At 36.3% G+C, this 13,323-nt stretch overlaps 1 protein-coding gene across 1 annotated transcript; it reads left to right on the forward strand.

The window, feature by feature from the left end:
• The first annotated feature begins 7,179 nt into the window (after nucleotides 1-7,179).
• On the forward strand, nucleotides 7,180-11,968 carry LOC136817127 (uncharacterized). The gene is made up of 7 exons (XM_067073462.1): nucleotides 7,180-7,395; nucleotides 7,587-7,904; nucleotides 9,271-9,717; nucleotides 9,854-10,159; nucleotides 10,295-10,477; nucleotides 10,649-11,090; nucleotides 11,278-11,968. The coding sequence occupies exons 1-7, from the start codon at nucleotides 7,239-7,241 to the stop codon at nucleotides 11,966-11,968; spliced, it is 2,544 nt and encodes an 847-aa protein (XP_066929563.1). The 5' UTR covers nucleotides 7,180-7,238.
• The last annotated feature ends 1,355 nt before the right edge of the window (nucleotides 11,969-13,323 follow it).

Below are 13,323 nucleotides of genomic sequence, written 5' to 3' on the forward strand. Positions count from 1 at the left end.
TTGAGGGGAGAAATTGAGATTATGATTCTTTTGAATTTATTCTGAAGAATGAATTTGATTGATAATAAGTTTGTAATAATGTCAAATTATTTTTCTATTCTTCAAACTTAGATACTCACGAGAGTTCTTATAAAAAACATCAAATTCGAAATGTTGCAAATTGTTGCAAAAAAAAAACGTTTTCTGGCGCCAGTGAGTAAATGTCTAACAGTAACATCACTGTCGAAATCAAACTGTAATCATATTCATATTGAGCTGGCTGCTGACAACAACTTTTTCTGCAGATGCTGAATTGAAAAAAGACTAAACAAGGTATTTTTCTTATTTTTTTACAACCAAGTTCGTGCTATAATTTTTACTGGTACTTCTTTACGACCCCTTCTTTACAAACTCTTTCATTCAATTTATGTTATGTGAATAGATTTTGAACTGCTGTTTTTTACGAAGCAATCTAATCGCCCGCGTGTGATCAATATTTAAAGATGCTGAAAAGGGAAGGGGTTGAAATGGGAAGAAACACAAGAAATATTTTGTTAGGTTATTGTTAGGCTAAGAAACTGTTTACCTCTACTTGTTGTTCAAAATTATAGAAAAACTTTCCTACAAAAATTACAAAATTTACAGACTGAAAATATTATAAACTGTTAAAAAAATAATGTTGAAATGGATACACAAAGCCCTGTGATGTTTTTTATATAAAAAAGGATCATACAATTTTTTTTGCTTTAATTCATTTACCTTATTCTATTTTTCCAACTTTCATTTACAATTATTTTTTTTTCCAGAAAAATATATAAGATTCATTATTATATACCTGTAGGCAAAACAGCCATTGAATTCTGATATACCACGGTAGAATTTTTTTTTTCAAATTTGCTTCAAATTTTTTTTGTTTTTTTTTACATCACCTCGGGTCTAATAAATCTTTTCTTTTTTTTTACATCACCTCGGGTTAATAAATCCATGGACATAATACATGGACTTTTTTATATATGTCCATGATAAATCTCAATAACCAATTTTTACCCATTGAATCTCTGCTTATTATCAGCTAAGGGTATTCAGTATTTCAGTTATCAGAGTTTTTCAGTTTTTTTGTAGAAAATGCTCATAGAGCTTAAAATATATATAACGTCCACACTTCAAAGGAATGGTACGGACAGGGGGGGTCGGTAGTAAAATCTCAGACATATATGAGTAGTAAAAGGATTTCTACGAATTTTACATACCACCACCCAGACTCTTGGAAGAGGTATTTTACTACCCTGGTAGTAAAAGTATTTGGGACAATTTATCATGGAGATTTTACAAAAAATTGCTAAAAAATTATTATTTCTGTGACACATTTTTCACTTAGTGCAAAACTCAGTGTTTTGCCTTAAAATTAAAGTATTTTTTATATTGAAAAAAAATTTCGAGAATTTTTTGTTTGCAGCAAACAATTTCCAACAGAAAAATTTTCAAATTATTAAAATTTTCAGATTTTTTCAGAAAAGTCATCAAAAAATTAAAAGAATTACAAAATAGCTAAAAATTGCTAAATTTTACCAGTTTTAACTACCATTATTCGTCACACCACCACCATAGTAAACGTCATTATATCTGAGATTTTTCTAACGACCCCCCCCCCCCTGGTTCATAGAGTATCCAATTAAATTCTCCCAAATCTCGAAATCTACTTTTGGAAAGACTTGTAGTAATGATGTAGATATTTCCATATTTAAATAAAAAATATTTCTCATTTATTCAGAATCTCCTCTTTGTGTTTGTGTTTGTAGGGGTACTACCCTTGTCGACCGACGGGGGTGCTCCACTGAGGTTCGAAAAATGGACCCTACGTGGGACTCGAAATTTGCGAAAAAAGTGACCCTGAATGGGGACTGAAATTCCAAATGTTCTCAAATTTTCCAAAAATAGGCACCCTACGAGGGACTGATTTTTCTATTTTGGTGTTTTGCGACCCTACCTGGGACTCGTGGAGGTTTAAAAAAGGTACCCTGACCAGCGGAGCATCCCCGTAACCCATCTTGCCCCAGTCGCCCCCCCCCCCCCCCGGGTTTCTTGTGACGTCCGTACTAAAATGTAATTTTAACTCTCTCGACTAAAAACATCGGTTCAGTAAAATTATTTTTTAAAATAGTAAAAATATAATAGTAATAAAATAGTAGTAAAAATAATAGTAGAATAGTAGAATAATAGTAAAAATATAATATAAAACAAATTATGTTTTTGAAAAGAAAAAAGATTTCTTTTCAAAAGATTTCTTTTCAAAAATGATACATCGATGTTATGAAAAAACAAACACTACCGAACCATTTCGTTAACGCTGTCGCATCGAAATTCAGCGTCGCATAGAGTAACATCGTTTGGAATTCCAACACAAACATTGTGGTACCAAGCTGGTGGAATACAAAGGTCGCATTGTACCTTGAATAAAAAAATACATAATGTTTCAAGCTTTTATATTTTTCTAATGCAAATTTCAGTTTGTTTGTGTTTGATGTTCGTTGGGTCTGTTCCTTTTTTAATACATTTAATTTAATATTGTTAATAGCTTTGCCCGTACATGTTGAGTTTTGCAAGATATATAGGATGAATTCATGAAAATTTTAGTTTCGGTAAGAACGAGCTGCTTTGGTGAATAAATAGAATTTGTAAACTTGGCAGATAGGCTAAATCTGTTCTATTTTAATAAAGGTTAATTTGACATTCGACCAAACTCGTCAAACGTTAAAAAGAGTCAACGATATGTCATTTCAAAAATAAGAGAGTGATCTAGGGACATTTTTGCTTTTGATATTTTATAATTTTAGGATAAAGTGCTCTCCTCTTTTGAATTTTTGAATGTTAATAACAATAACATTGAGGCACGTGCAATCGAATTTCTGCAGACCACCGTGATGCAAAATTGGTAATACCGTCAACCTTCAGTCATGTCGTTAATATTTGTCAATTGTCTCAGTCATAAAGTCACGTATACAATGTTATCCTAAAAAAATGCGAAAACTCGTATTAAAAGAAAAAAGGATTTGATAAGGTTATATTGTTTTCGCGAGGGTGTGTTTTTCGACCTGTTTTCGACAAACCTGCAATCATGGACAAAAGGTCTGTAGACTTTCAAAAATTAGTTAATAGTGCAAAAAAAAACCCTGAAATTCCCCAAATGAACCACAAGTGATTATTTGGCAGAGGACACCTACGGGCTTGCTAGCAATCCTCGTGGCTTTAGTAATGTGAATTTTAGACTTTTAAAAACTGAAAATGACTGAAAATAGGTGAACTTCAGCCACACCCAGGTGGGTTGGTGGGTGCACCAGAGAGCTCTAAAAAGTTCTTTATAATTGATTAAACCATCTTGAATATGGTCTAATTATAGATGTCTTCTCGAAAAAGTTGAAGTGCGAGACTCATTGAACTTTCAATCTTCAATCTCAGACAACAAAAAAGGCCTGAAGACTTTTAAAAAATGCATTTCCTTCAATGTCGAGTGGATTTGGCTTCTAGACTTGTCACCCAACTCTACAAATCCAATAAAAACAACATTGGCCCCCTGGTAAAAATGGGGTTTCAGAGCTTTTTTTGAAACTTTTCATGTATTTTTGAAAAGTCTACAACCTTTTGTCCCGGATTGCGGTATCCCCTGGAAACTTATAAAAAGAAGTGATTTTTAAAACTATTTCAATTTTTTCCTGAATTAAGATAAAATCATATTTACCCATTTCGGTTTTGTTCTAGGTCTAATTTTCTTTGGAGGGGTGGATTCACCGCAAACACGGCAAAACTTTTGGCACCAATCTCCATTGCCTAAAAGTATTAAGAAGCTGGATGTAATATTGTTATTTTTTATTCTCCATAGATGTGGATATGTTTTTTTTTTCGGTCAAAGGATATAAATTTCAACGAACTCTAATATGAGGTAAACTTCGTTAATCGGACAGAATTAATTAATCAAAAATTGTAAAAAATTTAACCTCCAATCCATAGAAGTGTTTCTGCTATTCTCTGTCTAAACAATCTTATCTCAGGGGGTCTAAGGATTTCAGGAACTTCACCAGCAGTAATGATCAATTCTGCATACTACGAAATAGAAGAAATAATTTTGAAAGGTTATTTCGGTATTTTCAAAAGCAGACGAATTGCGCGAGCCAAAGAATGCTACACCATTGACCCAGCCATGATGTTCCACTGAGGTTCAAAGAGGAAAAATAGGGTGTTTCTAAAAGGTGGGGTACCCCAATTGGGTTACTTAATGGGGTTACAACTTAATCTACAGACCAGAATTAAATAACCGAAATTTGTGGAGGAAAGTCATCTGCTAAACCAGGAGTTATGGTGTGAATCTAAAAAATATTTCAATTACTATTGCATGATGCAAAAGATATTCAGATCAAAGATACATGTTACCATGTGGTCAAAGCACATGGTGTATGAAATAGAGCTTTGTAAAAATTTGTAAAAAAGGTAACCTGCGCGCGCTATTTTGGTGTTACTGCGCTATTGTTGATTGTCTCAAGGCGAATAAATTACGGCTTATACTAACCCACAAACAAAACACTCCACACGATACTAAATCTGGCTGCATCGTATGATTACAAACATCAACGCTCCATTTTTCATCAAACCCAAACATCTTGGAGCCTCGTTGACTGAAAAAAGAGCATTCTAGCAATGAGTTTCCAAATACCTTAAACCGCCTAAGTAGGTGTTTGATAAAAGAATAACATCACGTGCGTTGTGTTATTGCTTTTTTATACGAATATCTATGTTGAAATTGTCCGCAAAAAAATGCTTAACCCTTTAAGTGCCGATGTCGTATATATACGACATGGGCTATATAGGAGGGCGAAGCCCTCCTGTAATGCCCAGTTTGAGTTAGAAATCGTTATTTTTGGTCGAACTCGTAGGAATTAGATTGTCCTTTATGGTCAAGCAAAAAAAAATTCAAAAAGTGAGTCTTCTTTCCAGCGAAATTTAAGCAAAAAAGTCAAAAAAAAATGCAAAAAAAATTGACAAAAATTCACTTTTTGAGATTCTGGACCGTTTTTTGACCTTTTTGGTCAACGAGTGTCCAAGAAACCTCCAAATTTGGCCTGTTTTACTTTATTCTGCTTCTAGTGAATTGATTTGAAATTTTACCCCACTGGGCACCTTTTCATCAGCTCAGTCAGGTCCGCGCCAGCGGGCTGATGCTTTAATTCCCTACCTACCCCCCCCCTTGGCCGCCGGCCCCACCACGCCCTTCCTAAATCGGGCGGCGCCAAGGCGCCAAAAGAAAGAAGAGACTCTAAGCTATCAACGAGCTATATACGAGCTTCTAATTCCTTCTAGATCAGGAGATATAAGCCCTTAAAGTTTGAACTAGCGATTTTTTAAAAAAAACTTAGAAAAAAGGACCCTGGCACTCAAAGGGTTAAAGAAAAATTGCCACAAAATTTTTTTTTTTTTTTTTAGATTTCTCAATTTTGGCCTTAAACTCACTCAAAAATGCTGAAAAACACCAAAAAATCACATTTTCAAAATTTTTTTTTCACTTTGTTTAACCCTTTAAGTGCCGATGTCGTATATATACGACATGGGCTATATAGGAGGGCGAAGCCCTCCTGTAATGCCCAGTTTGAGTTAGAAATCGTTATTTTTGGTCGAACTCGTAGGAATTAGATTGTCCTTTATGGTCAAGCAAAAAAAAATTCAAAAGTGAGTCTTTCCAGCGAAATTTTAAGCAAAAAAGTCAAAAAAAAAAAATGCAAAAAATTGACAAAAATTCACTTTTTTGAGATTCTGACCGTTTTTTGACTATTTTTGGTCAACGAGTGATCCAAGAACCTCCAAATTTGGCCCTGTTTTACTTTATTCTGTCTTCTAGTGAATTGATTTAAAATTTTACCACTGGGCACCTTTTCATCAGTTCAGTCAGGTCCGCGCAGCGGGCCTGACTGCTTTAATTCCCTAACCTACCCCCCCCCTTGGCCGCCGCCCACCACGCCCTTCCTAAATCGGGCGGCGCCAAAGGCGCCCAAAAGAAAGAAGAGACTCTAAGCTATCCAACGAGCTATATACGAGCTTCTAATTCCTTCTAAATCAGGAGATATAAGCCCTTAAAGTTTGAACTAGCGATTTTTTAAAAAAAACTTAGAAAAAAGGACCCTGGCACTCAAAGGGTTAAGGATATCACCATCATGGAATTCGGCAACAGAACCTAAGAATGCCATTTTTAGAGCATTCTTAACTGTAGATTGTCCCCCAGTAACAATTTCACGAATGCCATTTTATGTTTTTTTGTGTGTACCTTATTGGTATTATATTTCGCGTGTATTAAATTTGGCGGGTACTTAATTTCGCGATTTTTTAAGCCAAATTTCGCGAAATTTAATACTGTTTAAATTTTTCAAAAATACAAAATCGCGAAATTAAATACACGCGAAAAATTTTCAAAGTAGGTCGAAAATCGAAAATACTTATTTGTTTACCCTTAATTACAATTTTTGTCACTATATTTGGTATGTCTGCACCCAATATGTTGTTTTTCATACAAAATCAGTCATTTTCTTGCTTTGTTTCCACTTTTTGAAGATGCATAATTTAATGAATCGCGAAATTTAATACACGCGAAAACTTCCAGAAACTGCCAATCGCGAAATTTAGTACACGCGAAAAACGTTTCCTCGAAAAAAATTCGCGATTTTAATACACGCGAAATATAATACCAATAAGGCATATCATCAAATAGTGTTCACTTCGCGTGTGCACTGTTTGGACTGCAATGTCTGTAAAAAGAACTATCAGGAGTTCTACAGTACGAAATGCATTTAAGAACTTTTTGGTGCCGATTTTTAAAGATAAATTTTTTGTTGTTACTCTACGTTGTCTTTGGGATGTACAAGAACAAGATATAAATTTAGCAAGCTATAATATAGATAGCAAACGAGACGAACTTGAATCGATCGTGAACTTATATGACGATGTGGTAGCCTATTTTTCTTGCACGTGTGCCATGCAGTCCTCTATTTTGAGAAAAGAACTGAAAAAAACAAATGGAAATACTGAAAGTGACCAAGAATACCAACAATATGAGGATGATGACAAAGTAATGATACCAGGTACATATATTATACTTTAGTCCTCTGTGTGGCGTGTTCAATCTTTAAACCATATCTGATATTTTCTCCGACAGCTTGTGAATAAATGGTACTCTTGCTTTGCTTTTACTTTTAAAATATAACTCTTTATTTTCTCCGAACATGTGCTCATTGGAATTTTTTATATTTTTAGGCGTGTCTTTTTGGATCGCTATAACATCAACCAAACGTGGGGTGGCAAAATTTGAAACTGACATTTCCTCAAAAATGATGCTTGCCGGGTTGGACGTTTCTTCGTGTAAGCCGATTACAGTGAGAGGTAAGTTTTACTTATTGGCTTGTTTATATTTTGGAATGAATACAAATGATTATGAGATGGTGTATGTCATAAAATACTTTTCATATCTCCATCATTTTTTCTTGTCATGTCAAAAAATCTACTCCCCTTTTCTAAATTTCTTGATTTTTACTTACTAATAAATTTCAATAATGAAATGTTCTTTTAATCAGGAAGAGGCAAGATCGATACAGCCGAAGTTTATTCCAGGTTGCTGTGTCAGGTTTTGAAAGACCACGCTTCCACGGCCATCATCAACAAGGCAATGAAATTCTTTTTCGAGGCTGTCCGAAGAAAACTGCGCAAAAGAGATGGGCTCACACTAACCGAGAATCCGATTTTTGAAGATTTTGAGGAGGGTGAACCATTTGCCAAACTGACGATTAGACCATCAATGCCGCAAAATTCGAGACAAGATCTTCACAAAGCAATGAAAAATATCCAATTTTTGACTATAGCCTTTACCATTGACGATGCAGAATCTTCCAATGGTAAGTTTTAAATAAAATTATCGCCTAACACTGTTAAAGGGCTTTGAAATTAAATCTTTTTTGCTTGTTCCAAGCTTGTTCCCAAATTTAGCCTGCTTGTTCCCATTTTAGTGTCACGTTGTTCTTTCTTGTTACTTAATTTCTAGAGAAAAAGTGAATCTTTGATGGTTAAGCTTTGAAATTTGAATTCTTTTCTTGTTCCGAGCTTGTTCCCAAATTTAGCCTGCTTGTTCCCGTTAGTGTCACGTTGTTCTTTGTTGTTACTTAATTTCTAGAGAAAAAGTGAATCTTTGATGGTTAAGCTTTGAAATTTGAATTCTTTTTCTTGTTCCGAGCTTGTTCCCAAATTTAGCCTGCTTGTTCCCGTTAGTGTCACGTTGTTCTTTGTTGTTACTTAATTTCTAGAGAAAAAGTGGATAGTGGCTGTTTAGGGTTTTAAAATTTTTAACTTTTTTCTTGTTCCGAGCTTGTTCCCAAATTTAGCCTGCTTGTTCCCGTCAGTGTCACGTTGTTCTTTGTTGTTACTTAATTTCTAGAAAAAAGGTGAATCTTGGATGGTTAAGCTTTGAAATTTGAATTCTTTTTCTTGTTCCGAGCTTGTTCCCAAATTTAGCCTGCTTGTTCCTGTTAGTGTCACGTTGTTCTTTGTTGTTACTTAATTTCTAGAGAAAAAGTGGATAATGGCTGTTTTTCTTGTTCCGAGCTTGTTCCCAAATTTAGCCTGCTTGTTCCCGTTAGTGTCCCGTTGTTCTTTGTTGTTACTTAATTTCTAGAGAAAAAGTGGATAATGGCTGTTTTTCTTGTTCCGAACTTGTTCCCAAATCTAGCCTGCTTGTTCCCGATAGTGTCACGTTGTTCTTTGTTGTTACTTAATTTCTAGAGAAAAAGTGGATAATGGCTGTTTTTCTTGTTCCGAGCTTGTTCCCAAATTTAGCCTGCTTGTTCCCGTTAGTGTCACGTTGTTCTTTGTTGTTACTTAATTTCTAGAGAAAAAGTGGATAGTGGCTGTTTTTCTTGTTCCGAGCTTGTTCCCAAATTTAGCCTGCTTGTTCCCGTTAGTGTCACGTTGTTCTTTGTTGTTACTTAATTTCTAGAGAAAAAGTGGATAATGGCTGTTTTTCTTGTTCCGAACTTGTTCCCAAATTTAGCCTGCTTGTTCCCGATAGTGTCACGTTGTTCTTTGTTGTTACTTAATTTCTAGAGAAAAAGTGGATAATGGCTGTTTTTCTTGTTCCGAGCTTGTTCCCAAATTTAGCCTGCTTGTTCCCGTTAGTGTCACGTTGTTCTTTGTTGTTACTTAATTTCTAGAGAAAAGATGGATGGTGGCTTTTTCACTTATTATTTATATAATTTTTTACCTTTTCAGCTTCTAACCTTACACCATCGTTCATTCCAACCGATCCAATTTGTATTGCTGTAGCAGAGCTATCAAGGTTCATGAAGGAGAAAAGCTATGCCATCTGTAACGGGAAAATCTACAAAAAGGCTCCAGATAGTGCTTTCTCTTATGTGTACTGTCTTACAGTGAAGAGGTTCCTGATGAGATCACTCCGTGTTGGCTCGGTCGCCAATGTGCTGGCATCGCACATCAATTCGGTATCGAATTTGCTTTCAGATCCAGACTGCGGATTGATAAAGCCACTGAAGATACTTTACAATATCATTGAAGTGTTGCCGGCACGTACTATCTTCGTAATTTCAGAGAAGCGGTTTTACAAAATCAGGAATTTTCCTGAAGGGTGCACACCCCGTGCGTTCATCCGCTACACATATGATAAATCATACGTACCATATCCTGGACCTTTCATCCAAGGTAACCACTTCCAGATTTTTAAATTGGCCTTTGTCATTTCGACACATTTCGATATACTTGAAAAGTGACATAAAACTTTTGAACTTTGTAAATTTGTTTGAAACTATGAAAACCTTCTTTTTGTTTTTCTCTTCAGGAATAATGAACAGTTTTCCCGAACGGAAGACACGAGTTCATTTCTTGCAGAAATATTTTCAACTATTGTTGCACAAAAAGTTCCCAATGAAGGAGCCAAAACTTTTGCTAGAGGGCGACTCAAATTCGGGCAAAACCAGCTGGGCTGCCGTATTCGAAGGTTTAATACCAACAGAAAACATCGCTGGAGTCACCCAAGAGGGAAGATTTGCAGGACATTTGATAAACAATCAAACCGAGTTGGTGTTCATGGACGAGTGGACTGTTAACAGTCTTAGTTGTGAAGATGCAAAGCGTATACTTCAAGGTAAAATGATAAAGTTTATTTCAATCTTATCTTCGAGAGGTAGACTATTGGCATATCGATTCCTGCGCAAAAGTGAATTTGGGCGTGTCTCGAGTAAAAACATTGACAATTTGGGTTCAATCATTTCTATTTTAGGTGGTTTAATCATGCTCTCACAGAAACACGCCAGTGCAACAAAGGTGATGTACAACTCGGGTTTTTTTATCACTACGAATGTGCTACCAAACTTTGGAATATCGAAAGATCATGACGCTGTATACAACCGGCTGAAGGTGTTCTCAACAAAACCGTTACCAAAGAATGATTCCAGTGTAACAAGTAAGGCATTACAGTAATTACGATTGGTGCATTTCAAAAAACTACGTTTGTTAAATTGAAGCAATTTGTTTTGCAATTTCTTAGAGCGTATAGTAGATTATGTATTTCCTATGTCTCACGTCTTGATTATCCAGCTGATTTAAATGAACGGTTTCCATATCATTCTAACAGGATGGCTGAGGCGTCACTGCATGGAGGTCATTCATTATTGTTCAGAGGTGCTTAAAGAGACGCCCCTATTCGAGAGCTGCGATGACGCTTACGTATTTTCTACTAAAGATGACAAAGTTGGAAGCATATACAATGATTATGACGGCGGTTCCGACAAGCTAATTATGGAGTCAGACTTTCAGGAAGACGAATTATCATGTTCTCAGTCTGCCCATGAACTAATACAACAGGAAATTGTCAGAGACCCGATTGTGGATGACGAGGATATGGATTTCTATTTTCTTGAGTCGGACGAGGCAACTCCAGCTAGGTGGGCTAAAACACACCAACTTTTCTACACGGAGAAAGGAACTACTCATTACCAGTTGTGTATCAATACTTTGAACTACATGTCTAACGAGGATTGGAAGAAGGTGCCTATCAACCAGGAGGACATAAAGAGGTATTTGTTATTATTTCTCTCAAAGTGTGATTAACTGAGCCTGCAAATTGTTAATTTGCCAAGTTTTACCATTGAATATATTATGGATTCGAAATTCTTATGCTCCATGCTCCGATTGAAACATAAGGAAACTTCCAGCACCACGAAACTGATGTTATATTGACGGCTGATTTCATTATTTTTTTAGGTACGAGATAAGAAGAAAACGCAAATGGCGTGGCGGAGACACGTTTTACGAGGCTTGGCTGGCACGGCAGGAAACGGTGCCTGAAACTCCGTTAAAGGATATGCCCGCCCCAAATGTTTCAACCTCCACCCCTACTAATGTAGCTGAGCAAAACTCTAACTCTTCTAGTCCAAAAAAAACGACACTTCCCAACCGAGTGTTAAACTTCAGTCCTATCAAAAGAAAAAAGTGTTCCCAGGGAAGTTCTTCCACCCCATCAAGTTCGAGCAAAACCTCTGCACCTTCACCGCCGAAGTCTTCAAAAAGATCTCCTCTACATCTCTTGAAGATTCTTTACAGCGACTATACAAGTGATGACGACGATGAAGTTCTTCCATCCCTGAAGCGGACGAAGAAATCACAGAAATTGGAAAAGTCAAATGAAATCGATAGTGGCACGTCAACGGAAAGCGCTTCGGACGAAGATAAGAAACCGCCACGAATTAAAGGTAGAAAAACGCCCTCTGTAATCACGGACCCAGTCTCCTTGATCACAACAGACGAAGAAGAAGGGGGTGAGGTCAAGCCAAAGATCCGTATAAAACCTGTACGCAAAACTTCCTCAGAGATAACAAACCCAATCGAAATACCGGATTCTGATCGGAGAAGATTTTGTCATTGTATGATTGTTCCATATTTTTTATATCTTTGAAACCCTATAACTAGATTTATAAATTCTTTTGTAATGTCGTGTTATTGTCATTATATTTCATAAAATATAAGTTTCTGAGGAGCCCTCAAGTGAAAATCCACCTTTTCTCTGGAATTTGGTTAACAATAAGGAACAACGTGTCACTAACGGGAACAAGCAGGCTATTTTTAGGGAACAATCTGGGAACAAGAAAAATCTACAATTTCGACCCACCTTTTCTCTAGAATATAAGTAACAACCAGAAACAACGTGACACTAACGGGAACAAGCAGGCTATTTTTAGGGAACAATCTGGGAACAAGGAAAAATCTACAATTTCGACCCACCTTTTCTCTAGAATATAAGTAACAACCAGAAACAACGTGACACTAACGGGAACAAGCAGGCTATTTTTAAGGAACAATCTGGGAACAAGAAAAATCTACAATTTCGACCCACCTTTTCTCTAGAATATAAGTAACAACCGGGAACAACGTGACACTAACGGGAACAAGCAGGCTATTTTTAGGGAACAATCTGGGAACAAGAAAAATCTACAATTTCGACCCACCTTTTCTCTAGAATATAAGTAACAACCGGGAACAACGTGACACTAACGGGAACAAGCAGGCTATTTTTAGGGAACAATCTGGGAACAAGAAAAATCTACAATTTCGACCCACCTTTTCTCTAGAATATAAGTAACAACCGGGAACAACGTGACACTAACGGGAACAAGCAGGCTATTTTTAGGGAACAATCTGGGAACAAGAAAAATCTACAATTTCGACCCACCTTTTCTCTAGAATATAAGTAACAACCAGGAACAACGTGACACTAACGGGAACAAGCAGGCTATTTTTAGGGAACAATCTGGGAACAAGAAAAATCTACAATTTCGACCCACCTTTTCTCTAGAATATAAGTAACAACCGGGAACAACGTGACACTAACGGGAACAAGCAGGCTATTATTAGGGAACAATCTGGGAACAAGAAAAATCTACAATTTCGACCCACCTTTTCTCTAGAATATAAGTAACAACCGGGAACAACGTGACACTAACGGGAACAAGCAGGCTATTTTTAGGGAACAATCTGGGAACAAGAAAAATCTACAATTTCGACCCACCTTTTCTCTAGAATATAAGTAACAACCGGGAACAACGTGACACTAACGGGAACAAGCAGGCTATTTTAGGGAACAATCTGGGAACAAGAAAAATCTACAATTTCGACCCACCTTTTCTCTAGAATATAAGTAACAACCAGGAACAACGTGACACTAACGGGAACAAGCAGGCTATTTTTAGGGAACAATCTGGGAACAAGAAAAATCTACAATTTCGACCCACCTTTTCTCTAGAATATAAGTAA

This window comes from Clytia hemisphaerica, unplaced genomic scaffold (assembly GCF_902728285.1).
Source record: "Clytia hemisphaerica strain Z4C2 unplaced genomic scaffold, Clytia hemisphaerica genome assembly, whole genome shotgun sequence".
In the NCBI taxonomy this organism is placed as follows: domain Eukaryota; kingdom Metazoa; phylum Cnidaria; class Hydrozoa; order Leptothecata; family Clytiidae; genus Clytia; species Clytia hemisphaerica.

Excerpts from the sequence above, each read along its gene's own strand:
- LOC136817127 (XM_067073462.1), top strand. The coding sequence starts at position 7,239 with ATGTGCTCATTGGAATTTTTTATATTTTTAGGCGTGTCTTTTTGGATC. Across the intron at positions 9,718-9,853 it reads TCCTGGACCTTTCATCCAAG|GAATAATGAACAGTTTTCCC; the intron begins GTAACCACTTCC and ends TTTTCTCTTCAG. Across the intron at positions 10,160-10,294 it reads TGCAAAGCGTATACTTCAAG|GTGGTTTAATCATGCTCTCA; the intron begins GTAAAATGATAA and ends TTTCTATTTTAG.